This window comes from Phoenix dactylifera, chromosome 9 (genome assembly GCF_051530095.1).
Source record: "Phoenix dactylifera cultivar Ajwa chromosome 9, Ajwa_hap1_PhDact_Kaust_v1.1, whole genome shotgun sequence".
Lineage (NCBI taxonomy): Eukaryota > Viridiplantae > Streptophyta > Magnoliopsida > Arecales > Arecaceae > Phoenix > Phoenix dactylifera.
The window spans coordinates 32,321,260-32,347,891 of NC_143198.1; the positions used below are offsets into that span (position 1 = coordinate 32,321,260).

Here is a 26,632-nt window from a genome sequence, read left to right on the forward strand (position 1 = left end):
TGACTATTTCTATGAATCCGATTTATCTTGCGGTATCTCAGATTGGCTTCTTTAGAGAGGGAATCCACGGCTTTGGTCTGAGGATTCTGGGCTTCTTCGGCTGGGCCCCTGGCCCGGTCTGCCGTCCAACCCACCTCTATCAAGGGTTCAGCAGTAACTCGGTGCACCGTGGCTCAAAATGATGAGAACAGCTCGGTCGGCGGCGAGTTCGCGAAGATTCCAGCCTTCTGCCTTTTGGAGAAATTAAAAAGGAAAATAATCTTGATTGCCCTGTTGCTCAGTGCATCAAGCGATTACGGATCTTACAGTCGTCTCCTTCACGGTCTGGATTTACTGGGTTCTCGTTTCTCTAATCCTTAAAACCCCTCGACAGGCCGCGGCTTGATGGCCTCAGTCCTTGTCATTTCCTTCTTGATACCTGAGAAGCTCTCCCTCCACTTCCCCAAAGGCTATCTCTTGCTCTTTGTATCACCTCGCAATGTATCGGGCGGCAGCTGCGATCGCTTCTTCCATGATCAGGTCCGCATTCGACCTATATGTTTCACTTCCCACTTCCTCTGATTCTTTTCCTTTTTTTTTTGAACCATTTCTCGTTCTGATTCTTATTTCAACCCCGTTTCTCCCGTGTCGATCAGAGTTTCTTCCTCCAAGACACAGGTGAATACATTATTTCTACACCGAATCCATTTCTTGTTCCTTGCAAGATTCCTTCTTCTTCCGCTGATGTCTTTTTTTTCCGTTCTTATATAAATCTCCCAACAACGAATTGGAATGGTGAAAGATCTGGAGCGGTAGGATTCTATCTGCAAGGAGCTATGCTGCCAAGGACATTGATTTCGGGGTCGGAGCTCGGGCTGCCATCCTGCAGGGCGTTCATGAGCTCGCCGAGGCCGTCAAGGTCACCATGGGTCCCAAGGTGCAAACTCTTCCATGATTTTTCTAATTCTATCAGTGTCTTCTCATAGAATTTGAGTGAGAGGGGAAGACTTTGGTGGAACATTCAGGCAAATGTTGATCTTTTCTCATCCGCTGCCTCCGTCTTCAAATGAGCCGTTTAAATTTAATCCTTTTCACAAGAAAAATAAGTTAGCATGTCCTCTAAAGACCTAATATCAATTTCAAGATGTCCTGAAAGTCACAGATCAAATTTTTGCTATTGTGGTATCAATTCATTGAAGAAAACAACATGTTATGGTTCCTAAATTCTATAAAGTACGCTATTGGTAATCTAGCAGCCACCATGTGTTAATTGAGCTATGTGGATACTGACTGGTAGACATACTGCTCAACTAACTTTAGTAGTTAATTATGCACCCTCACCTTATTTGGTATTGGAATTAAATATTCCTATATAGGGTCGCAACGTAGTTATTGAGAAAAGCCGTGGAGATCCCAAAGTCACAAAAGATGGTGTGACAGTTGCAAAAAGTATTGAGTTTAAGGAAAGGGCAAAAAATGTGGGTGCGAATCTTGTCAAGCAAGTTGCGAAAGCTACTAACACTGCTGCAGGAGATGGTAAGTACACATTCCGAACTTTAGATTATACCCTTTGAATATCTTCCATGTTTTAGTGTTACTTGTAAGTTATCAGCTTGTCAAAGGGTTCAGCAGTGTTTGTTGTTTTTCCGCTATTTTCTCCAGCTGGAGCTTGTATAAATTTCCTTTTCACTTTTTAATCAAGAAGCATTCTCTAGATCCAGCAAAAGAACATAAATCTGATTTCTGTTTCTTCATGGCTTCTACGAAGCAGTGCTAATTTAACATAAATGTTTCTCTATAGGATTATGTCAGTCATATTGTATTACATATAGAAGTTTGAATCTTGTGTTTAATTTTATTTTATATTTTTGCTTGGTGCATTTGAAATCTTTGGGAGTTGTAGGTGGTAAAGGACAACAAGAACCATTGTTGCTTTTGTTATTTTTGTGGTGCCGATACTTCATGTTTTCCAGAAAGTTGATTTTCAAATCTTTGTTCTTCTGCATTCTTTAAAATTTTTCTCTTTAAGTAGAATTGTTTTTTGGTTGGGTTGGAGTGGGGGGCAAGGGTGACAGTAACTGAGGCAATACTGATCATTTTCTCCATGCAATCAAGATTGCCCTAAAACCCAAAATTTCTGCACTTCTCATTTGTGAATCAACTGTTACAATTAAGAGGCACCATGATGTGTGTTATTTGGAGACAACTGAAGGCACAAATGGGATTCTTGACGACAGACATGAAGCATTTTAACTGAAGAGATAAATTTAGTCACTATGTAGATAAGTACACATGAAAGTGATGCCCCTGTTAAAGAAGAAAAGATAATTCTAGAGATGATGGAAACATCTTTTTGGGAAAATCTATTTTGCAGATGGTGCTGCATGGGAGTGTGTGAGATCCACTGTCTATAACCTCACCATGTCTGTGTAAGGGTTGGAGTAAATCTGCATTCTCATGAGAGCATGAAACCAGTAGACATAGTTAGGCGACTTATTCGAAATAAGTATGGGATACTAGGGTGATTGTAAATATGGCCTTCATTTATACTCTCCGGAAATGAATAAAACAGTATATAAACTACATGGTAAGCACCCATACTGTTACCTGTATATGCTACAATAGGCTACCATGCTAACTTGTGATGTTATTGGTAACAGGTACGACCTGCGCAACTGTTCTAACTCAAGCAATACTCACTGAAGGTTGTAAGGCTGTGGCATCTGGAGTTAATGTTATGGACTTGCGCAATGGTATAAATATGGCTGTAGATGCTGTTATATCTCATTTAAGAAGTAATGCCTGGATGATTAGTACTCCTGAAGAAATAACTCAGGTGAATTACTTCATCTAATAACTTCGTATGGTTATCATGATCTACAGTGGTTTCTTTCCTGTTTGACTATGCAAGTAGAGTTTGGCCTGTACATAATTGGTTGGGGAAGGTTGTAAGGCTGTGGCATCTGGAGTTAATGTTATGGACTTGCACAATGGTATAAATATGGCTGTAGATGCTGTTATGTCTCATTTAAGAAGTAAAGCCTGGATGATTAGTACTCCTGAAGAAATAACTCAGGTGAATTACTTCATCTAAGAACTTCGTATGGTTATCATGATCTACAGCGGTTTCTTTCCTGTTTGACTATGCAAGTAGAGTTTGGCCTGTACATAATTGGTTGGGGAATAAAAGCAACTTTGAGGTCATGTGACCATAACTAGCCTAAGCATCCACAAAAACCAGTATTCGTATGCTAATATGAATCTATAGTACTAGTTATTTGTATGGTACTAGTTATTTGTAAACTTTGCTTGCATTGGTTGTGGAGATAGAATTTTGTGCATGGTTAGGTGAAGGATCCTGTATTTGGCCATTGATCTGTTGACAATGTTCCTACATTTGCTTGAATTTTTATTTAATCATTTTAATCATCATTTCTGCTTGGGTTAAAGCAGGTAGCTACCATTTCTGCAAATAATGAAAGAGAGATTGGGCAGTTGATTGCTAGAGCAATGGAGAAAGTTGGGAAAGAAGGGATTATCACTGTCACTGTGAGTGCTTTTATATAAAAAAACTCAAGCGGCCAAACAGTCAGCTGACTATATGTTGGATATTACTTACTGCAATCTTACAAAATATGCAGGACGGAAATACATTATACAATGAGCTGGAAGTGGTGGAGGGAATGAAATTAGCCAGGGGTTATATATCTCCCTATTTCATCACTGATGAGAAGACCCAAAAATGTGTGAGTCCAATGGGCCTTTTTGGTTAGGTTCATGAATAGGCATTTCTTGAATAAAATTGTAACTCTGTTCACAAATTTTTTCCAGAAACTACCAGTACTGCTTAATTCTTTGCTTTACCAACTTATATGAGGACTTTAGTTTTAACATCTCATTGATAAGGTTTTGAATGCGAGGGCTACATAAGTTTAAAGTAGTGGAAATTGATGAGGCTCAAGGCTAGATTTCAAGTAACCACTGATAACAAACTATTTTGGTGATTTCTTCCATGAAAGATTTTCATTTGTTAGATAAATAGCTATTATTGTAACTCTTAATATTAAGAAAGCAGAAATAGGTGCTTGTATATGATAGCAAAGTACCAAACAGAATAATGATTAATTTTTTTCCCCTATGAAGAGAAAAGAGCACCGATTAAGTTCATTCCAAGAGTTCTATTAACAAATCTTTCAAAATGTGAATATGTTAAGCTCAAAATCACATGGTCCAATAATTCAATAGATAGAAGAAGTTGGAAGGAAGGCATGGCGCTGTCACCCCCACTGATGTCCCCACATTGCTGAGACCGAGAGGTTTTAATTTTGGTAATAAAACCCAGTCAAATGGGGGTAGTAAACTAAAGGGAAGCATAAACATAAGTTCTCAATTTCGTTTATCTTCTCTATGTAGCTGGTAATTAATTTTTGCAGAACTATAAAGTAATATATTTTTGTATTGCTAGTTGTTACACTTCTAAAAATTCTGAAGATACGATAACCTAAAGAAAAAAAATCTTAACTATGTAAAAGCTAGGTGCTTTATTTCAGACTAAAATTTACTTGTATTGGATGTTTGCAGGAACTAGAAAATCCACTGATCCTTATCCATGATAAGAAGATCTCAGACATGAATTCTCTTGTCCGAATATTGGAGCTTGCTCTAAAGGCTAGTAAAATTATTTTCGTCCTAATGTTTCTTCATGTATAAAAGTTATACATAATCTGAACTTGTAGAGAATCTTATCCAAGGTTGTGGTGATAATTTGTTCTTTTATACAGAAAAATAGATCCCTTCTAATTGTGGCAGAGGATGTAGAAAGTGATGCTCTAGCAATGCTGGTACTAAATAAGCATCATGCTGGAGTCAAGGTAATTGCTTATCCCCCCCGCCTCCCTTCTTTTTTCTTGTTTGCATACTTGTGCATCTCGTGGTGCATTCACTGTTAGATATGTTCGCTCTTTCTTTATTTGAAACTTTTGTTTCTGCTAGCTGTGATGTGTAGCAGAAATTATAAGATGTCATATGGAGGTGAAACATGTGTTGGAATCTTTCATGTTATGGCATTTTCACATGTTGCACCATCTATTTAGCTAGTAGCTTGCTACAATACCAAATTAGTGCCTGAGATTTCGTTGGCCAGCATGTTCTGGCAAATTGTTCTGAATGTATCATATTTTAAGATTTATTCTTATAATTTTTGTGTTTTATCTGCCCTGCTTGTAGGTTTGTGCCATAAAAGCTCCCGGTTTTGGGGAAAACAGAAGAGCAAATCTGGAGGATCTTGCCATACTTACAGGAGGAGAGGTTAGATACCACGCAGGTCAATTAGTTTATGTATTAGATAGCCAGAAATGTCTGTTCTCAATAGTATGATTTCTTTTTGAACACTTTGATGATTATTGCACAATCTTATATATAGCATTTTAAGGTGAACAGGTTATTACTGAAGATCATGGTCGGAACCTTGAGAAAGTCCAATTAGAGATGCTTGGTACTGCTAAGAAGGTTCGTAGCATCTTTTATATGCATAAATGACATTTTGAGGCTATACTGATTTTTTCTTGTCATAGGTCACTGTCTCTCTTGACGATACTATTGTTCTACATGGTGGTGGTGACAAGAAGCTAATTGAAGAAAGGTGTGAACAGGTATTCAGGATAATCTTTTATTTATAGCATTTCTTTGCTCTCTCTCTCTCTCTCTCTCTCTTGCAGAAACATGGTTTGCATGTCTCTTATGATATTTTTCCCAATATAATGTTTTCTTGAGCATGGAAAATTGTGAAAACGAATTGGATCTGGCACACATTATGGAAATACATGCTTTTGTATGAACTGGTATACCATCTGATATTATTTCATTTGAACTTCATTGTGCATGGCATTGTTTGGAAATCAAATGATTTTTTATAATACTTGACATATGTACAACTATGTTGAGGACAGGAACAATCCTGACCTTAGTGTACGGGGAACGTTTGCATTATAGTCTAATGTATCTCAAACAGAAACTGAACTGTCTCAGTGATATTCAAAATTAGATTTTTGTTGCATTATAGTCAATGCATCAAGGGTTAAGAACTCTTTCTTGGTTTGTTTGAAAATTGCCAATGAAGGGAGGTGTTTTCCCTAATGTGTGCTTGCGTGGAACATGCACAGGTCTTGTTTAGAACTAAATGGTCAGAACTAAAGACAGACATCTAATATTTTAACAGCTTAGAATGGCCATTGAGAAGAGTACAGCCATGTTTGACAAGGAGAAAGCACAAGAAAGATTATCCAAGCTATCTGGAGGTGTTGCTGTTCTCAAGGTCAATTCATTTCCCTTGTTAAAATCTGTGTTGGCCTTGTTCTGTTTTGGCACAACTTTATAGCCTGTATGTTTCAGATTGGTGGAGCTAGTGAGGCTGAAGTTGGTGAGAGAAAGGATAAAGTAACTGACGCTCTGAATGCTTCACGAGCTGCTGTGGAAGAGGGTATTGTGCCAGGTATGATCATATTTGGTCATTCTTTTATATGTGGTAACAATGGTTGCTACCTTTAGTTACTTGGTCCACTTAGTTTCTTGCTTCTGCAGGTGGTGGAGTTGCCCTTTTATATGCGACGAGGGAGTTGGACAGAATTCAAACTTCTAATGGCAATGAGAAGATAGGAGTTCAAATCATCAAAAATGCTCTAAAGGTTTTTAGTTTTTCATTATTCTACCTTTTTGCATAACCAGTAAAGATGTTCTCTAATGGAAGTTGGTTTGATGCAGGCACCTACATTCACTATTGCTACAAATGCTGGTGTTGATGGTGCGGTAATTATTGGCAAACTACTTGAACAAGAGAATCTTAATTTAGGCTATGATGCTGCCAAAGGTTCGTCCATTTAGATAGTTGATTCTTCTTTCTGATTTAGGTTTATATTTGGGAAAGGTTAGCAGGAATATGATATCTTCTACAAGCTTCTTTCTAGTTTTCTTCCCTAGTTTAGCTGCAGCTCTGGTCTGCAGCGGCATAACATTTGAAATATTCAAGTTCATAGGCCACTCCCTTGGGATTCCAAAAACCTAGATAAACTGATGTGGTGATTAGGCCCGTTAACGAGCCGAACTGCTCGGGCTCGGCCCGGTAAAAGCTCGGCTTGTTAGTCAAACGAGCCCGAGCCTGAACCCAAAATGAGGCCCGTTTAAATCCGAGCCCGAGCTCGAGCTCGAGCCCGACCAGCTCACGAGCCCAAACGGAGCTTGTGACTTAACACGACCAAATGAGGGGGCGGCTTCAGGATCCGACGGTCGAGATCGCGCCACCGACGGAACCGTGGGCGGTCAGATCTGGATCTCACTACTTGGAAATCCTGCATCTAATGATTCCAACCCAAGGGCCAAGGCCCTCCTCTCCTACCCAGCTAGTTGGCTAGGTGACCGGGAAAGGCCCCATAGCCGGCGGATCTCATGGGGCGGCTGCGTCCGCCCATGGTGGCGGCGGGCGAGCCGCCTCGGCCTCCTTCCGCCGCCATCACACGGCACCGGCCGGCGGCAAGGAGGACTCCCCTGCTTCCTCCGCTTCTTCTTCCTTCATTTTATCACCACCACCATGGATTCTCACCGTGGTTGCTAGTTCTGTGGACAGAAACTTCATATCTATTGTGATGCTTGGTAATGGAGAGCAGCTCTATGGTGAATCTCTTAATCAACCCAAAGGCTTCAAACCCTCCTCTCTTCCTCTAGTCTACCCTAGTGATAGCACCTGTACCACTGTGAATTACGATATTACTGGCAAGGTCGTAATGTGCCTCGTTGCTGGAAGTGAACAAGAGGATTTGAAAACAGGAAGAAGGAATCTCTGCAGGAGATGAAAACAGAGAACATTTTCCCTTTTTTTTTATAATTATGGTGGATGATTAAACGAAGAAGAAGATGAAGAAATAGGGTGGTCTGCGGTTGGAAGATGAAGCCTACGGGAAGGAAAGGAAAAAGATGAACAGTGAAATTCTTTTTCTTTTCCTTTTTTATGGTTATTATTATTATTATTTTAATCCGAAAAAAATATACAAATCATAGCTTGTTATCAAGCCCAAGCCCGAGCTCGGGCTCCGGCTTGAGCTCGTAATTGAAATGAGCTTTACGAGCTCAAGCCCGAGCTTGAGCCCAATACAGAGCTCGGTACCGAGCCCGAGCTTCTGTGAAGCGAGCCGAGCCCGGCTCGTTAACAGGCCTAGTGGTGATTAGATATCATGAGTCATGACTGGCTAAGCAATGTGCTGTGCTTTCAGCATACATGTTTGTGTGCATGCTTTGTGTGGGTGTGTACTTGCATTCGCACAAAGTGTGTATGCGAATCATGACTGGATATACAATGTACTGTCTGTGCATGCTTTGTGTGGGTTTGCGTACTTGCACAAGGGTGCAAGCATATATGTTGTTTGTGGGTTCAAACCAATATAAGAAAATAAACCATATCTTAGAATCTTATCTAGACTAATTTAGCTTATGGTTCCTTGAAGTTCTAATTTATCAATCATCAGTTTGAGTTTTGGTTGCAACTATGGAGTTCAGACTGCTGCAAAAGAGGCAAAATTATGTACCTTACAGAGCAGAGCAATGTGTGAACTCATTATTGAGCATGCGTTATATCATTTTCTCCCTTTCATAGACTTATTTGAGAATGCTTTAGATATCAGGCAGGGGCAAATTCTGTTTGCCTTGGATGTTTATTTCAGTAACTGATGTTGGAGATTGGTATTTTAGGTCATTAGTGTTTCTTCGAGTAGTGGGTGCCATATTAAGAAATGTTTGTTGGGTAACATTGTTTGGTTTTACAGATTCCAGTGGGATATTTTGCAAGGTTTGGCAATTTTTCTTTCGGTCTTATTTGGTTTTAACACTGCCGTGGCTGATCCCAACCCCAGAAAGAAGTCACCCACTGCAATATAACCTGGCTGTAGAGACAAATGAGAAAGGGTTATTTAGGATTAGAGGCTTCTAGTAGTAATCAAGTACAATGACGGTCGATTGGAGTAGTAAGGATATAAGGGAAATTACATTATATAGGGAAGGTAACCATACAGAAGAAGAGATTTAGATTTGGTACCTGGAATGTTGGAACTTTGATTAGAAAGAGTAGAGAACTAGTGGATACAATGACTTGTACAAAAATCAACATTGCTTGCTTAAAAGAAACTAAATTGAAAGGTAGTAAATGCAATGATACAAGGGATGGTTATCAACTACTATATGTAGATAAGGATAATTATAGAAATGGCATAGGTATAGTAGTGGATAAGGAAACGAGAGATAAAATTGTGGATATAAAAAGGATAAGTGATTGTTGATAGCAATTAAATTAGTTTTAGATGAGGAAATTATTAATATAGTTGGTGCTTGAAGCACCACAGGCAGGCTTAGAGGAGAGGATTAAGCCATAATTATGGAAAGAAATGGATAGATTAATGCAGGCGTTCTTGAAGGAGAAAGGATACTTGTAGGTGGGGATTTAAAAGGGCGTGTAGAAAAGAGCAATATGGAGTATGAGAGAGTGTGGAGCGGATTTGGTTTTGGGGATAGAAATTTAATCGGAGATCTAGTTCTTGAGTTTGTAGGAGCTTCGGAGATCTCGTTCTTGAGTTTGTAGGAGTTTATGACTTAGCAGTTGCAAACACTTATTTGTTAAAAAGATAAGCATTTAGTAACCTTTAAGATTGGAACAAATTTATCTCAAGTGGATTACTTTTTTATCAAAAAGAGACAGATCAACATGTAAGGACTGTAAGATGAGCGACCGAGAATATTAAGATGGATGTGTCGTAAAATTAGAAATGTTAAAATAAGAAATGAATATATTAGATGAGCTGTAGGAGTTATACAAATTAAGGATAAAGTAATGGAAAACTGGTTGTGATGGTATGTATATGTACAACAAAGATCTGGATGGAGGTTGTGAAAAGGGAGGTAGAAAACTTGGAATAACATTAGAGATGGCCCTAAATAGGAATACTTTGCAAATGAGTATACATAAAGCTGGCTGTTAATAGATTTGGCTTGAAAGTGAAACGAGGTGGTTCTTGCAAGTATACTTGGAGGGAGATCTAGAGAAAGGAACCTATAAAGGCTTGCAGGAGTGAATACTTCAGATAAGTGGGACAGCCTTTGTTGGGTTGCAGTCATTTTAGATAAAGTCCGCTTTTGGCATGCAGAAACTGTTAGTCTGAAATTTCTATGTTAAACTGACATACTAAACAAATCAATGGTTCTCTAATCAAGTAGTATGTGGCGATGGTTAGGTTCTTTAGTTACTAGATGGTATGGTTACACAAGTGCTGTTCCTCCATTTGAACAATCAGTTCTTTGTTGTCCTGCTAATGGAAGCATGACATTTTTTTGTCAATCTGATACTCTTTTCTTCTTGTAAACTCTGCTGTTCCATATCAGTAATTCTTAGAGAATCTAGTGAATACTTGTATTTCTCGTTTGCTGCTACAGGTGAATATGTTGACATGGTGAAGTCTGGAATTATCGATCCTCTAAAAGTCATAAGAACTGCTCTGGTAGATGCTGCTAGGTGAGGTGTTCGATGTTTTATTAGTTTGCTTCTCTCTAATCTTTTTGGAGCAGTTCTTCAACAAATTCTGGCATTGTATTGCAGCGTCTCAGTATTGTTGACAACCACTGAAGCAGCAGTCGTGGAGCTTGCTGAAGCAAAACGCCCACGAGCAAGTCGCATGCCAGAAATGGATGATATGGATTATTGATGGGATAAATATCTGTAGTAGATATACCAAAGGAGCAAGGAATCAAAATAACTGCAACACTGAGTTTTAAAGGGGAGGCTAGTCAATGACATGACTTATTTTTGGAAGTGAGGTTGTTCATTTGATCTACTCGTATGGGTGAGAGTTCTGCATCGCTATTGAGTTATTTAAGCTGAGTGGATATTCTGTCACGATGGCATACTTTTGCCCTCATTGTTGTAAAACTGTTTGTTGACAATTTTTGATAAAAAAAAATTTAGTGCTGATCTTACGATCGCATGCAAAACGATCTGTGATATTATGCGGACCTTATGTTTGAACAAAGCTTTATACTTGCTCCTCAAACAAGTAGTCTTTTAACAAGGGTTTTCTAGTTCTCGAAGAAATTACAGTGTGCTAATTTTCAGTTTTATTCATCATCGGTTGGCTTTTTAGTGCCATTACCTCTGGCATAATACTCATGTGGTAGTCTCTAGATAAGTGGATCATAATTCATAACATTGTTGACCTAAGGTGCTAGCTGGTGCCCGATATGTTATATGCACGTCACCCATCAGGGTATTTTATTAATAATCATGTATATTTATAGTTGAAAATGTGCAGGATATTACAATTATAATGATATAAGAATTGAAAAAAAAACCCAAATAGATCTCTATTATTGATCCTAAATTTAAACTATTTAAAATTCAACACTCAAAATTTAAAATTTAAAATTTAAAGTTTTTAAATTACATATTTTATGGGGTGAGATGAAAATACTGCCAACACAAACTTTTATGGATACATCCTGCTTCGATCCGATCCAAAGTTATGGTGTCACATTAAGTAGTAACCGTCCGTTGAGTCGCCACTCGTTGTGGCAGCCAGTCAAATCCAAACAGTACTAACAGCAATTCCAGAGCGACCTTTTTCTCCTGTACTGCAGCAGCCCTCACGTACCATGTAAGACAAGGGGTCTGAGCTATGATTGGATGGGCGAGCACTTCTCTCGAGCAAGTTATGACGCTCGAGCAGCTTACTCAGTTCGTTTGCATCCCTAGACGCTACTCTCCCTTTCTTGTTTGGAAAACTCGATCATCCTCTCCCTCCCTCTCTGTGCGGATAGCTTTTCACTCGACAATATTAGATCTGGGTTCAGTCTACTCTTTTTCCAACCTAGTTTCTAGCTTTTCCTTTGTGATCCTTCATCACAGATGTTAAGAATCCGAATCCTGTTCCCAAGCATCGTGCTTCATGCAATTCCCAGGTATCATGCTTCATACCGCGAAATAGTAGCCACCGCCCAGTTGTCTTTGATCTTATCCATCCAAAGTAAAGATGGATCTGAAACCCTGCAGGCTTTTTTTTTTGGTTTTTAATGGTTGCTTAATCAATTTGAGGATATTTAATTTCGCATCAGCATAACAATGAGGATGAAAACAGAGGGCAAGAGAAGCAGAAACTGGAATCAGAGATAAAACAACATGGACAGATATATGCAATTGCAGCCTTTTCATCCCAGTCAAAGGTTATAGCTATTGCAAATTTTACATTATGATGAAGTGGCCAGGTTGACAAGACTTGGCCTGAAACCAGCTTGCAAAACTGAAATAAAAAGTTCTCTTGCTCAAAGATCTAGCTTCAAATCCATTCATCTACCTACGGTGAAACTGTATCGCTCAAATTCTCAAGTGAGCATGATGATTCCCGCAAGCATGCAGCTCATTCAGGCCCCATGACCGAAAGATGAGGCTGAAAACAGCATAAGCTTCACTTTGTGGCCTCTTTGTTGGTGTCCTTTTCTTCTCGTTTGGTTCCTGAAACGGCTGCAGTTGCAGCAGCAGACATAGCAGCTGCTGCTGCACCCACCTTGGCACTACCTGCAGCCTTCATTGCCCCACCCACCTTTGCAAAAATAGCTATGCCACCTGCAAGGAGAGCCCTCAAAGCCACAGTTGGTTTGAGCTCCATAACTGTCCCTGGCCTGTAACCAAAAAAAAAAAAAAATCATGCAATGACCAAAAATTAGAAATTGGGATGCCCAAAAATAAGAAATGGGATGCATCGCTTCCAGATCAGTCTCTTCTTTTATTCTTCACCACATGATTTCAACTTCAAGGAGATATCAAAAGAAGATGCTCTCTCTCTCTCTCTCTCTCTCTCTCTCTCTCTCTCTCACGCACACACGAGTGTGCTGAGATCCATAGGCAATTCTAGCCTTACTCGGCTGGATACAACAAAGAGTCCACTCTGCAGCACCTCAACCTTAAAACTCAACTAGGTGGTTTGGTTGAGCTCAGCAGGCCATTTGGCCAATGCATAACCCAATACATTCATATCCTGGTACCCTTCAAATTGCACCGCAGAACTGGTCTAGAGCTCCATATCAATCTCCATCCCACATCCAAGCACAGATTTCACTACCATGCCTATCTTTGGTCTATGTCCCGAAGCTTTAATGGTTACTAAAGCTACACAAAAAAAAAGAACATTCATGTCACTCCCATAAATGTGAGGCAACATTTTCTATAACAACCAAAAATTGTGCATAACAAACAGTTACACAAAACCCAACTTTTCAGGCAACAATATTTCTTATTAGACTATTCTTAAATGTTTTACACCATTCTCAGTGTTTTACGGACAAGGCAGGACCAGAACAAGTTCCTTAAATTGCCCAACATGAGTTCGAAACCAAAACCTAGATGATAGGCCGTCACACAGGAAACATATTTGGAGCATAGGGATCGCTTCCGGTTGCAAACAACAGTGCAGAGTGGAAGACAAGCTACCAGTAAGAGATGGTTGTGACTCAACGATTGATTCTAGGTAAACATCTAGAAGTGGAGTAAGACTGAAAAATGATGCTCAGAGATAGTAGCAAGAAAATTGGTGCACTCTACAACTTCCAGAAAGATTGATTTTGTGAAGAGGTCAATTGCATAGTCAATATCAAAAGATGGAAAGACCAAATAAAATATCTTCCAAGCTTAATTGGTAAATTGCATAACTATTGTTAAAATTATTGCTACACAAATAAAACTAATTGGGATGTAAAGACCTTTTGTTTTATCTAGTATCAAGTTTTGTTTAAGAAGCAATAGTTTAACAAACCAAAATCATTCTGTCCCCTAAGTATAAAGGGTATGATCATTCCCAGAAAATTTGAAGAGTCGTGAGGGTGTGTAACCACTTTCTCAAGCACACTGGACTTCACAGGATATGCTGGGCACGATAAGTCACATGTAGATTTTGGATTCTTTCGAGTCCCCACTACTCACTCTCATATTTTTCTTTATAGATTAGCCAAAATCCTCTCTGTAGATCTGTTCTTCAAGAGTCAATTATGATGAATTACTATCTGATCTCCAAGTATCTATCATGAATTTAGCCCATCATTGTTCCAGAGCTAAGGTAGGATACTAGTTCTAAAGCACTGCCAGGCCCTGCAAACTTCTCTTTTGAAGACATATCGCAACACAAGCACACCCTCTTCCACATCCTAAGGAACGATCTCGATCACCAACAAAACGTTTTCCTTTTGAACAGAGATCGCAACACAAGCACATCCTCCTCATCCCAAAGCACATAACTCGATTGACACATAAGAATTAAAATCTTTAGCAAAAGAGCACAGTTTCTCATGTCTTCGACCAAAATCCTAAAAGAAGCGGCAAACCAAAGCAGGAAAAGAAAATTGTCAAAACTCATTGCGGTCCCTCATCCATCTAATCGTCTCAACGATGCTTGATGACTGTTTCCGAGGTGAGATCTTCGAACTATTTCCTCCCAACGCGATAATTAGGGTTGCAAAATGTCTCAGGCCTAAGGAAGGAATTTCTAATTCTAATCAAGAAAACAAAAGGAAAAGAAAGAGACATGGAAGCACGAGGGTTTCCAAGAAATCGAACCTGGAAGGAAGGAAGCGATGATTCCGGTGATATGGTCTTTAAGCTCCGGATCGACAGGCCGGGATATCGAGCAATAAGAGCTTTTCCGAGCGACGCTTTACCGTGCAACTCCGACGGTCCCTTTCTGTGGGGGCGTGGTTTATTATAAGACGTTCGATTCAGAATGGAGCGTCCCGTGATCGTGACAACCAGGACATTCGCCCCGGGTATAAACATAAAACCGCACTCGCTTTGATAAAAGGCTATCTTGTGCTAGATCGAGCAAGCGAGCTATCCATTTTCTTATCTAGAGATATATTTTCACGTAATCTTTTTGCTTGCTCCATAAAAAATTTTCTCTGACTTAAACATCGGAGGGCCGGCGCCGGAACTTCTGACCACCAATTTCTTGCAGGTCCTCCGAAGAAAGCTGTCCGCTCTGCATCTCCTGCCGGAGTTCCTCCTCCTCGGTCCGCAGTCACCTCGGGGTTCAATTTTCAGCAACAGTCTCTTCGAGATCTATGTAGGCGGACTGATTGAAAGAAGTTTGGAATGTTTTGAGATCTATGTAAAAACAACCATTCTTTTGCGCGAAAGATACTACCTGAGCCTTTTGAGAGCTGATATCTATAAAAGTTGAATTAGTTATGTACTTTAGGAAGAAATATGGGAAAGGATAGCTGAATGGGAGAGAACGGATTCGCTATTAAGAGAGAGAGTTCACCAGGCAAATATAAGTTTAGCTATTATAGAACAGTCTCTTTGATTACTCTATGCATAATCATGGCCTTTAAATGATAAATCAATAACTTGCAGGGATCTAATGAAGGAAATAAAGGTGAAGGGTCTCGAGAGTGCTTGAGGATTATCATGCCTCTCATAAGCATTGTAAGTGGCATTGAAGTTTCCACCAATAATCTAAAGCCCAGTGAACATGGATCGGACATCAAGGGCTCGTTTGGTTCGCAGAAAAAGAAGGGAGGAAAGTGTGGTCAATGAAAAAGTAATGAGATGCCTCTTGTTTGATTGGAGTTTTCAAAAAAGAGAGATGGAAAAGTTGTATTCCCATGGGAATATGATTCCCATATTTCATGGGAAAATCTTTTCTATGAGAAACATGGAAAAGTTACTTTCCTATAAGGCGGAAATCACTCCATTTTTATTTTTTTTCCAAAAAAACCCTTCAGTATTAAAGAGGCATTAAAGACCTAATTTTTATTAAGAGTATAATAGGAATTACATATAACTTTTTCAGAAAAGTGAATGGTCAACTAAACATAAGCACTCTGAAAATCTGTCACTTTTCCATGTTTAACCAAACATACCAAAAGTACATTCGCAGGTATTCTCTTCCTAGAAATCTTCTTTCCAGGAATCTTCTTCCTAGGAGGAAAAATGCCTCCCACGAACCAAACGATCTCCAAAGATTTCCTCCCAAATCTTTTTCTCAGTCTGCAATCTGTAGGGCAAATTGAAGGACCAGCTGAAATTTAGAACTTTATCAAACACTTGGGTGGTTGCAAAGAATATCTTGATATCCTGGAGGCTGATAAAAAGTCAAACCGACCACAAGAACGTTTTAACACTGTGCTCTCAAGTGTATTCCAATTGTATTATAAGTTGAACTGCTGTCGCCAAGGGCATAAGAACCAAGGAGTTCACATAATCTCTGTGCCATGACCCTCAAGCATGCAACCCCGTGTCTGTTCGCTAGACCATCCATCCAAAACCAAAAGTGAGCAGCCTCCAAACAAAGCATACAAAGTACCAGAACAGTTGATTGAGAGAGAGAGAGAGAGAGAGAGAGAGAGATGCTAGTAGAGTAAAACTCTGTTTTTCTGTATTACTTCGCAAAGAAAAAAATCTGTACTACAATGAGTAGGAAAAGAATGATGCTAAAATTGGCTGTTTTACATTCAATAGATAAATCAATCTGAAGCACTAGACCTAGGATGCAAAATTTGAACTCCTTCAGAGGCGAAGAGAATGATCAGAAAGATATAACTATCTCGAACTAGCTTCTGCTGGCTTTTCCTCTGGGGATCGGGTTTCGATGTTGAGATGCCCCACACCAATAGCTGGACCCATACTACAACGAGCAGTGTTGTGCTTTGCAATGGCATCCTTTATTTTCTGAAACTGAAGAAGTTCATAGAAGACACTCAGCCAAACAGTCTAATTTCAAGGTAGCAGAAGTATGATAGACTACAAAGAAAATAAAACACCTAATTAGGGATGCACAGCCATTTCTCATATAGATCTTCCATTGGGAGGTCAACCAAGGTCTCAATTGTGTGAAACTTTTTGTTTTTTGGGGTGGGTACAGAGCATGGAGGTAGTATGCCTGCTTATTCAAGATGATCCATCCTTCTAGATTAGATTCATCTGAGATATTTGTAAAGGTAACACTTGCTCACTATTGCTCCTACTGAAAATTCAGTATTTACATTTCCTGAATTTCAAACGTGCAAATAATAACAATCAATCTTTAATATTCACAGATCAAAGAACTTCACAAGCAGAAAGCTATCTTCTCTTATTAGTATTTTGAGCTACATTTTATTGATAACAACCTCAGTAATTTTTTTTTTGGCTGCATGAATTGATAGCACAAAAGGCAGAAAAGTGATCATCAAATACTCTTCTCTACACAAATTGATACTCATGTACCTGAATATCATTACATTTTTAGTAATAACATCTCAAGATAACCATGGAAGAATAATTAAAGTACTTGCATTGACCACTAGCTACTAATATGCTTAAATTATTCCAAGATAGTGAAGAGAAAAAAAAATACTCTAAAGATTACAAGCCCCCCCCCCCCCCCACCCCCCCCCCCCACCCCCCCCCCCCCCCCCACAACAAAAAAAAGAGAGTAGCCAAACAGGTTAACTACGAAAAAAAATAGCCAAACAGGTTTTGTGCATGCTATTCAAGCAATAGAAAACAAGCTCCTTAAAATGCACATGAAACAAATCTATTCATGTTTTATCATTTATCAATTTGACAAAATTTACTACTTTAATACCTGTAAAATACTAAAATAGTTTATTCAAGTGGGCAAGTATAAAGCAATTTTGCAGTTCATTGATTCAGAGATGACTAGAATTTTTGGAACCATTAAGAGGAAAAACCACAAACATGAAGATAAGATTTGCTTACCTTTGATAAGCTGCATGAAAAAGATTCCAACTGCCCATCAGCACCACGGTAGAATTGGAAATACGGAAGCACTTTAATATTTAGTTGTTTGCACATTGTCTTGTTTTCATCAAAATTCACCTTTATGAATAGTATATCAGGATTTTCTCCAGCTATTTTGCAAAGCTGAAACATCATTTGGAAGATAAAGAAAAGGAAAATATAAGTTGAAAGTACAGAGTTAAATGAAAGCAAACGATATATCTAAAATCAAATGCAGGAACACGAACTCAAGATAAAAACAAAAATGAACATCAAAGAAAGATTACAACCTTTCGCTGAAAGCTCGATAGAACTTTTTTGGAAAAGAAAACTGAAGGTTAGTTTTAAGACAATATAACTGCATTTACCTCCTACCGTGATGCATGAATCAACCTCTCAGAGAGAACAGTGATGTATTTGACAAAAAAAAACAGTGGAAATTAAAATTAATTTTATGCTCAGTGTCAGTGACTTATGTGGTAAACCTACTTTCTTAAACAGCTTATGGAAGAACAGAAAACAGATTCTTTGTGGCATGCAAGTGTCCTTCTTGCTTCACCTTCAAGTGTGTAAGGTGCAAACATGATTACTAACCGAATGGTCTGGTGTCATACTCGTGTGTTTCTCAACTATTTTGGAGTGAAGAAACATGCTTCTCCCTTCCTCTGCAAAGAACACACTATAAGCAGACCAAATGGTACAATGGTGGATGTATGATAAAATATGTCTGATTTAGGAGGCCATACTTAATACTCTTTACATAGATAGAACTGTATTTAAAGCTCTTCATCTCCCTGTTTTGGCACATGAATGCCTAATTATAAGCATGACTAGTTAATAAAGTGTAATAGATAAAGGATTTTCAGATGTAAACCCATGAGCTAAAGGGCATATTGCTACTTTAAAGAGACAGGTTTTATTTTTATGGTACTTGTGTTCCGATAAACAAAACCATGCACGAATATTCAGACAGCAAAGTATCCGATATTTGAAAAAAGCTCGACAACAACAATCCATTTATATTTCGAGTTGTAATTTGAGAGCACCTTTGGGAAGAGGGCTCGACAAGAAGCACACCAAGTGCCATAAAAGTCAACAACAACAAGCCTATCACCAGCTTGGCTTAATTCATGCGCAAACTCCTGCATCGAGTGAATGTCGATCATATTTGGTCCTGCATTTCTTTCCCACCAGTTTGGTCGCTTAGTTTCAGCAACAAATGCATTTACCTGAAACAACACATCCATATCAAGGCTTTGTTGACTACAGCATGCAAAATTGAGACCACATGCCCAGAATCTTGAAATTCTCACAACGCTTAGGAACTTTATTATAAGTTCTCATCAGTCATAACCGCACCATTTATATTGTTTGATCACTCTCTCTCTCTCTCTCTCTCTCTCTATATATATATATATATATAACACACACACACACACACACACACACTTTTCGAGAGAGAGAGGGAGAGAGGATTCAAGTAACAGAGGGGCATACCTTGAAGTAAGCCGACCGCTTGGGAAGGCGGGGGACGGCCGCAGCGCCGGCATCAAGCTTCTGCGATGGGTTTAGTACCGAGGAGTTTGGGACCGAGGAAAGAAGAGGGGTGCGAGAACGAGGGAGGAGGAGGGAGGAGGGGAGAAAAACGCTGGCCATTTTAGAAGAATAATACTGGACGGGATCGGGTCTTGGGATGAAGGGTGGAGGGAAATGATACTTATAACACCCTTCGCTGTGAGAGAACCAAGGATGTTGGTGAAACCCTCCTCCGGGTCGCGCGAGGCGGGCTTGATGGAATGGGAGGCAGAGGGCTCGTCGCGTGTGCAATGTGGACGGACTGTGAGGGCTTAGGAGTGCTGACGGCTGGCGTGGCGGACAGGGTTTCTGGGTCGGTCAACCGCACAAGCTAATCGAAGCGACGCAAAAGCCTCAGCGCCACAAGTTGCGTTGATACTTTTCTCTTCCCCTCTCAGTAGACGTATACGCAACGTGGCGTGCATTGCCCGCGCCATCCACGTGAGGTATATTACGATTTACGGACGGCCGCGCTTAATGTCATGGGCTCTTAACGCAACTATTGCTATGACCAACCAAACATGAGAATTCCATTCTTCTCGAAGGCGGCCTAGAACTACTTACCAACCAGGAGCGTGCTTGCAAGGAGGAAGACTGGAATTTCCCCGACATGTATGGACTACCTAGAAGTGGTGGAGATGGTTAGTCACGTCCTGCTATAGTGCCCACGAGCCACACAAATCTAGAGGAGGGCCTCCTTTCCCCTACCGAGGTCCATAAAGTCTACGGATGATCTACTTCTGATTATTAATGCCATGAGGTCACCAAGTACTGCTGGCTGGAATATTGTGGATGCCTATCTAGCTTATCATATTTGGCTGGATAAAAATGACAGAATCTTCAAGGACAGACGGGCTCCCCTGCAGGCTAGGGCGGACAGAGCTATCTGCCAGGCCACGGAAGTCACCGAAGCTATTATGGTTGTTTCATCTAAGTTGGTCAGGGACATCTAGAGCTTCATCTCTGCTGCTTCAACACCTGAGTATGTTCTTACTTCTTGGGAGCCTCCACCTCCTAACTATCTGAATGTGAATTTTGATGGTAGTCTACCAAATGGCGGCGACTGTACAAGTATTGCATTTGTGATCAGAGACCACTACTCCAGATTGATAGCTATAGGGGGACGATGTACTTTTGAGGTATGTGTTTCCAAAGCAGAACTTAGAGCAGCGTGGAAAGAAATCTCCTATGCAATGCAGATGCTTGAAGCTGGGAGCATCATCCTAGAGGAAGATTCAGTGAAAATTATTGAGTGGATTCTACAGAAGGGGACGTGGAGGCAAATCATCTGCTTTTAGTCGACATCCGGAGGCTCTTAGAGAAATGTGATGCCTTTCAGGTTGTGCATGTCTACCGAGAGGCAAACAAAGCTGCGGATTGGATCGTCTCCTTTGTACTCACCACTCCGGAGAGATTTTCTGGACTCACCCTATATCTGTTTCCTTATCTCTGGAGTGTATTCTTTTTCTGCACTCATATGGCAGTGCTCACGTGAGATTAGTGTGAATAGCCGATGTACCAATATATATATATATCTTCGCTCTGTTCCCCTATTTTCTGCCCTCGGTACATTAGCCTATACATCCCAGCCATTTTTCCTACTAGAGAACTCCCATTTCTGTTTGGGGGCCGTACATCTTGGAGAATTTCGACGAGCAATCTGTCCCGATCTCGTAGTGCATTTGGGTGTTTCGGCTTATAGCAGCAGTCGACAGCTTGGAAGTGTCTATGGCCCAGGCTGGATGAACATACTCCACAGTCCTCTTCGAGCTTGCATTTGCATATAAAAAATTCAACAGCAGTTCTTCGCAATTGAGGGACTTGTCCACAAAATCTCTTCCTTCTTCACTCCACTATTTCTTGAAAGCATATTCACTGTCCATGAAGGCAGCACCGGTCAGAATAACATTGTAACCATTCTTCTTTTTTTTGCTAAAGAAAAGGGGTAGGGGGAAGGAAGGGACAAGCCCAGCCCCGCGTAGCAGCCCCTACTGGGCCCCCGTCCCGCCAGGAGAATGTTCGATGCGGGCAGAAATGGCCGTGTGTTGGGCACCCCGACCGGTTTTACTCATACCCTCCCCACCCGTAGGCCCGGCTCAGCTACTCCTCTGAGCTCTGGCTCGAGTCCCACGTGTGAGTACGTCACACCCGGCACCACCCCGGCTACTAGCGGTTCAAGAGCGGTCCTACACCACAAGTCCAAGCAGTGGCCAAAGTAGTGAGCTCCGGTCCACAATTTAATCGTCGCCGCAGCGATTCGAACTTGGGACCTTGTGGTTAGAATTGCTGCCCAGTACCACTAGGCTACCACCTTGGTAGCGTAACCATTCTTCTCACGAGCAAATTTCTCGTTTCTGTATTTCAAAGGGCTGCCATCTACCATTCGTGGATAAAAGCCCACAATTCCTTCAGGATGCTCTCTCCAAACCCTAAACCCTTTCTCTATGTCATTACAAGTCATCATTATGTCATCATCTAGTTCAAGAACAGCTCTAGTCCTGATCAGTGGATCAACCTTGAATCGATTGTTGAGAGAATTGAGCTCTTCCACGCGTATTCTCACAGGGACAGCAGAATCAAACTCATCTGGGCTTGGAGGGTTGCCCTTGTTCCACACTGACAATCTCCCTCACAGATGCACATCGAGAATAGTGTTTGATGTATAGTTTCAATTCCAAAGTCGGGCTTCATAAGTCATCGTAAGCATCGTAAACTGTGAATATTGTCCCCGGTACATGTATGCCTCTTCAGCACCATTCCCCCTAAACAGAAAATGCACAGCCATGCAGACCAAAACCCCACCTACAAAAGCAAGAAGGCAGAGAACCAGCTCGCCAGAGCATGTTTTAGTATTTGCTCTCCCTCTGAAAGAATGATCATATCTCTTCATGCCTGTACAATGTTTTCATATTTTCAGGTAGAACTGGGGTCGGGTCCAAAACCAATATGGCTCGTTTCTCCTACTTAAGGCCATGCAACAGCTTGGAGGAACAATGCAGTTCATAGCACCAACTAAAAAGCCTATCAGCATGACCTGTAAAAAGAGTAGCAGGACAAATGTGCAACCAGGGAGAAAAAGCCATGTTGTATGACCTGAAGGAACACGATCTCCATCCATTACCGCAATCCAGTCACCTGATGGAAGCTGCTGTGCGTCTAAGTGATGGTACCTGATACCATTCCAAGCATTTCGACCTTTCTTTGACTCTGATCCCAAGCTTTACAGGGACCTCCCTGAACCCTTCCTTGCTTAGCTTTTCAACTTTGTAAGTACTGATCCTTTGGCCATAGGTGCCACTAAAGTCCTGGGCCAGGCGATAGAGAGATCCTTCATATATAAAAGGTCTTCCTGCATTTCTAGCTCCCAAGCTTCTGTCATCTCTGTATATAGGGTTTCTTCTATGCTGTTTTCAGGAACCAAACAGTGAGCTACTGTACCATATTTCGAGCTCCCTATTCTTCTCAGTGCTAGACTGGCTAAAATCTGAAGCAAAGAGCCAGTAATATTCCCCATACTGGAACAGTGAAGCATCGACTAGTGGCTTCCTTATAAGCACCTTCTCCAATGTCCACTCAAGTGGAAACCTAGTTGCTCGATAAAGCCGCAGCTCCCCCTTTTTACTGCCCTCAGGCATCATATAGATCTGAAAGAAATATAAAAGCAAAAGAATACCGTATCCTGAAAATGTGTTAGCTACTCTCCCCATCAATATAATAAAGCTAATCACTAATCGGATTGGCTTCTTCCGCTTACTTGGTGGTCATAGCTGAAGACAAATGTCATTTCTCGTCTAAAGCAATGCCCAAAAACTCCCATGTGGCGCCTTGATCACCACTCCTTGCAACACCAATATCACCTTGCATCGTACAAGTACTTTTTTGTCTCAAAGAAGAGGTAGAGAATATTGTCCTGAAGAAAATGCATTATTATCAAATGAGGATGCAGTCATGCAAAATTGACATGTTGATTGACAAATTTTTAATGTTACATATGTACAATTTACTACAAAAAGACCATTCAGAGCAGAGTGTGCATGAGTTTAGCAGGGAAAACAAGATCGGCCTAAAGAAACTCTTCAGAACTTCATAGCCATACCATAATATGCAAATGAAATTTTCAAGGTTTCAAATATACAAGCAATGGGATGGAGGCCTGAAATAATTAAGCAATGAAAATAAAAACAAGAGAAGTAACAGATCAGGAATATTGAATCATCGAATGAGAAGACAAAGTTCAAACACATTGAACATGTTGTATGCTTGCATATGTTATAGCTTACCGCAAGCTATACCATAAGGAAGTCGCGCTGCTGTTCATGATACCAAAAAAGCAGTATTATGAGTGACTAGGAAAGAATATAAAAAGGAAACACCCCACATGTACCCTAAGAGCACATATTGGACTAATGCATGCCACTCATGTGATTAGGATGCGAATAAGCATTTAAATTCAGCCTGAGTGTTAACAGTGTGCATAAGAAGTCATGATAAACTAGCCAAATGTCAACAACCTGAGACTTTTAATACAGAATTATTTACTAGCCTAGTTTGCATCATTCATTCCATTCTTCAAGCTACCAAACAACTTTTCACCTACAAATTTAGACAGTGTTCACAACATGCTGCCTCACTAGTCACAACTAAATAGTTGCAGACTCCAACATGATGTTTTCCATTGAAGAAAGGCTACATATAGGCATATAGCTGTGTTGAAATACTCCCTCCATTTAAGCCCCAACGTCCTCGTTAGGCTAAAGGTTCAATTCCATTCAAATTTAATCACAAGCACCATGATCGGTCCATGTTCGGTAGCTAGCCGGAAGGTATTTTTGGATTTCTTGATCCTGCATAAGTATCCAAGATTTATCCAACGAATAACCTATATGAGACTAAACACACGCTCGCACGAGTCTTCACATCAAGTCTACTTCTTACATGTAATTTAGCCTCGTATACTAAAAGAAACCTCAAAGCCTTTGATTCGCATGCTATATCATAGCGCAAACTCAACACCGCTGCAAGTTGAAGGAGATAATTAATCTCAGTAAACTCAACTAAATTTCCAATAGACCATTCCAACCCACTCGAAAAGCATCAATGACATTTCTACGCCACATTTCTAGATTCCAAACCTTCCTAGTTGAAATAAACTAAGATTTTTAAAGCATCCATATGAAATGGCCAAAGCCAGCCTCCACATCTCCTCCCCACCAAACAAAAAAAAAAACAAAGAAATCTCTTCAACAACTTGAATGCGAAAGAAATCAAAACCATCGCTTTCAATCGATAAGAGATGAACAAAGCGAAGAATATCGCCAACACCAACCTGAATATGGAGGAATGGGTCGGCGACAAAATTGTTCGGATAACCCGCATTAGAGGCGGACGCACAAGTAAGAACCGGATTCGCAACCGGCCACGCCAAACTGTTTCCATTGCTCCTGCTCTCCTGCTACCTCAAAAGAAATCATATTAATAACCATTCGATCCATGATATAAACCATACAAACAGCTCGGAATTGGAACAAGACCCTACCAGTTCGATGGGGGAGAGCGAGAACCGGATCGTGGCGGCGGAAGGAGGAGACTAAGAGCGAGAAGTAGGCGATCCCAACGAGGCCCGCGGCGAGGAGGGAGACGAGAAGGAAGGAGACGGCGGTGGGGAAGCGGAGGAGCCGGAAGGGGTTCCACCGCGAGCGGGGCCGGTGCCCAGGGGCCGCGGGGAAGCATTCCAATAGCCTAGAGTCCGACGCCTTCAGGCCCTTCTCCCCCCATCTGCGACCGTCCCCCTTCTTCGGATCCGGAGAAGAGAACGCGGAGACTCCTCGATTTGTTGTTACTCTTTCCCTGAATGTGGACGAAGGGGCATAAGATTGGGGGAGGAGACAGCGGAGGGATGAAGCCTTCCATGAATGTGGTCTGGTAATGGGTGTCGAAAAGTGGGTGCGAAAAGAATTATAAGAGTTATTAGAGGGAGAGTTTATTTGTGATGGAGGATGGCGACGGTGGTATCGGCGGACCCAAAAGGAATCAAAAAGAAGGCTGCTTCCGTCGCAGGATAGCAATGACTTCTCGAAGTTTTCTTTCTGCGGCGTAGAGATTAGAATCTGGATTAGATTTGGATAGATCCATGCAGGATACAAGCTAGGTTAACCCACAGGTGCAATTTCTACAAAATTTTTATCTTAATTCTAGAAATATTCACAATAGATCCCAATTTCTCTCTTCTAATTTGTATCCGGACCGAAAGTGAGCACAAGAGCCCTGATGCAGGCCTCACAAAAATCGAGGTACAGACCCATGAGATATGTGCAGTTTGTCCTAATACCGCAATAAAATGAGAATATTTTTTTTTATATTTTAATTTCTCTATAGTATTTTTGTTGTCGAAAATTAGTTGGCAATTAGTCTTGAATATTCAATAAATGAGGCACAGTGATTTGCATGATCATTATAACTAGTGCTATCAAATATAGAATATTGTTTCCTTATAAATCTCAATACCTTTTTTCTAAGAAAAATAAATAAAATCTCCAATGCTATATTGAAGGATCTTTACTTAATAAATTTAGTTGCTTCAACTTATTTTATCCTATGTCTCCTTATCTAGCCATGCTCCCTAGCAGAGCTTGTTTCTTATTTCTTTAATTTTTTAAACTTTAGTGCTGTTTTTCAAGGGTCTCAACAAGGACAAGAGGAAGGAAAGGGGACCATCATCTCCATTATTTCTTTCGCAAGTCTAATAATAGCATGTTCCCATGATCAAGATTGCAACTACAATACACACGAAATATTTTATCCTTGCACATCATCGTAGCCGCATCTAAACAACCATTCTTGTTGATGGGCTCATGCCTATCAATCAAAATAATGGAATTAGGTGGACAAATGGAATCTCGCACACAATAAAAGAGTTAGGTCGGTAAGCTAGCTGAAACAGATGTAAACATGTGAAACTTTAAATACATCCCTTAAAAGTGAGGATGTGTCTTTTGATTTACACATGAAATGGTCTCTCCTAGTTTTGATAAGTTGAACCTCTAAATTAAACAACCGGTAGGTCGTCCTTCATGCACGAGAACATAAGCTAGCCTTTGATAAACAGATCCATCTTCACCCTCTTCGACTTTTGTGGTAGGATAAAAAAGAGAATTTAAATATGTTTGCTGAGTATGAATCGATGCAGGCCAAACATCTATATCTTGAATTTCTAACTAATAATGCAACAATTCGAATACATTGCTCATCCAATGCCCCTTAACGTGGCTGCAAGAAATTGCCATG

At 40.4% G+C, this 26,632-nt stretch overlaps 2 protein-coding genes and 2 pseudogenes across 5 annotated transcripts; 1 reads left to right on the plus strand and 3 right to left on the minus strand.

Annotated features, from left to right (window-relative positions):
* The first annotated feature begins 168 nt into the window (after nucleotides 1-168).
* Nucleotides 169-11,001, plus strand: LOC103720177 (chaperonin CPN60-like 2, mitochondrial). Of its 2 annotated transcripts, XM_008809775.6 has the most exons (18): nucleotides 169-519; nucleotides 636-657; nucleotides 782-916; nucleotides 1,356-1,515; nucleotides 2,640-2,815; nucleotides 3,433-3,528; nucleotides 3,621-3,725; nucleotides 4,561-4,647; nucleotides 4,761-4,850; nucleotides 5,206-5,286; nucleotides 5,419-5,487; nucleotides 5,553-5,630; nucleotides 6,197-6,292; nucleotides 6,370-6,469; nucleotides 6,559-6,662; nucleotides 6,739-6,844; nucleotides 10,447-10,525; nucleotides 10,610-11,001. In XM_008809775.6, the coding sequence occupies exons 1-18, from the start codon at nucleotides 479-481 to the stop codon at nucleotides 10,713-10,715; spliced, it is 1,731 nt and encodes a 576-aa protein (XP_008807997.4). In that variant the 5' UTR covers nucleotides 169-478; the 3' UTR covers nucleotides 10,716-11,001. The 2 variants fall into 2 exon arrangements, with proteins under 2 accessions (XP_008807997.4, XP_089781747.1); XM_089925621.1 differs by lacking the exons at nucleotides 169-519; nucleotides 636-657; nucleotides 782-916; nucleotides 1,356-1,515; nucleotides 2,640-2,815 and adding an exon at nucleotides 2,830-3,055.
* Nucleotides 11,002-12,323: 1,322 nt separating this feature from the next.
* Nucleotides 12,324-14,745, minus strand: LOC103720213 (uncharacterized). 2 transcript variants are annotated; one of them, XM_008809818.6, is made up of 2 exons: nucleotides 14,609-14,745; nucleotides 12,324-12,681 (listed from the first exon to the last, which is right to left on the minus strand). In XM_008809818.6, the coding sequence occupies exon 2, from the start codon at nucleotides 12,666-12,668 to the stop codon at nucleotides 12,468-12,470; it is 201 nt and encodes a 66-aa protein (XP_008808040.3). In that variant the 5' UTR covers nucleotides 12,669-12,681; nucleotides 14,609-14,745; the 3' UTR covers nucleotides 12,324-12,467. The 2 variants fall into 2 exon arrangements, with proteins under 2 accessions (XP_008808040.3, XP_088561203.1); XM_088705077.2 differs by lacking the exon at nucleotides 14,609-14,745 and adding an exon at nucleotides 13,045-13,156.
* Nucleotides 14,746-16,405: 1,660 nt separating this feature from the next.
* LOC108511768 (uncharacterized) lies at nucleotides 16,406-25,497 on the minus strand (annotated as a pseudogene). Its single transcript, XR_015969206.2, has 5 exons — nucleotides 24,885-25,497; nucleotides 24,675-24,797; nucleotides 18,820-19,002; nucleotides 17,753-17,917; nucleotides 16,406-16,726 (listed from the first exon to the last, which is right to left on the minus strand). The product of XR_015969206.2 is annotated as an uncharacterized LOC108511768 (transcript).
* Nucleotides 21,496-23,174, minus strand: LOC103721528 (glucosamine inositolphosphorylceramide transferase 1 pseudogene; annotated as a pseudogene).
* Nucleotides 25,498-26,632: the final 1,135 nt, after the last annotated feature.

What these genes read in the sequence shown, in the direction of transcription:
- LOC103720177 (XM_008809775.6), top strand. Translation starts at nt 479, where the DNA reads ATGTATCGGGCGGCAGCTGCGATCGCTTCTTCCATGATCAG. An exon ending in CCATACTTACAGGAGGAGAG is followed by an intron (nt 5,287 to 5,418) that starts GTTAGATACCAC and finishes TAAGGTGAACAG; the next exon opens with GTTATTACTGAAGATCATGG. An exon ending in TCATCAAAAATGCTCTAAAG is followed by an intron (nt 6,663 to 6,738) that starts GTTTTTAGTTTT and finishes GGTTTGATGCAG; the next exon opens with GCACCTACATTCACTATTGC.
- LOC103720213 (XM_008809818.6), bottom strand. Translation starts at nt 12,668, where the DNA reads ATGGAGCTCAAACCAACTGTGGCTTTGAGGGCTCTCCTTGCAGGTGGC.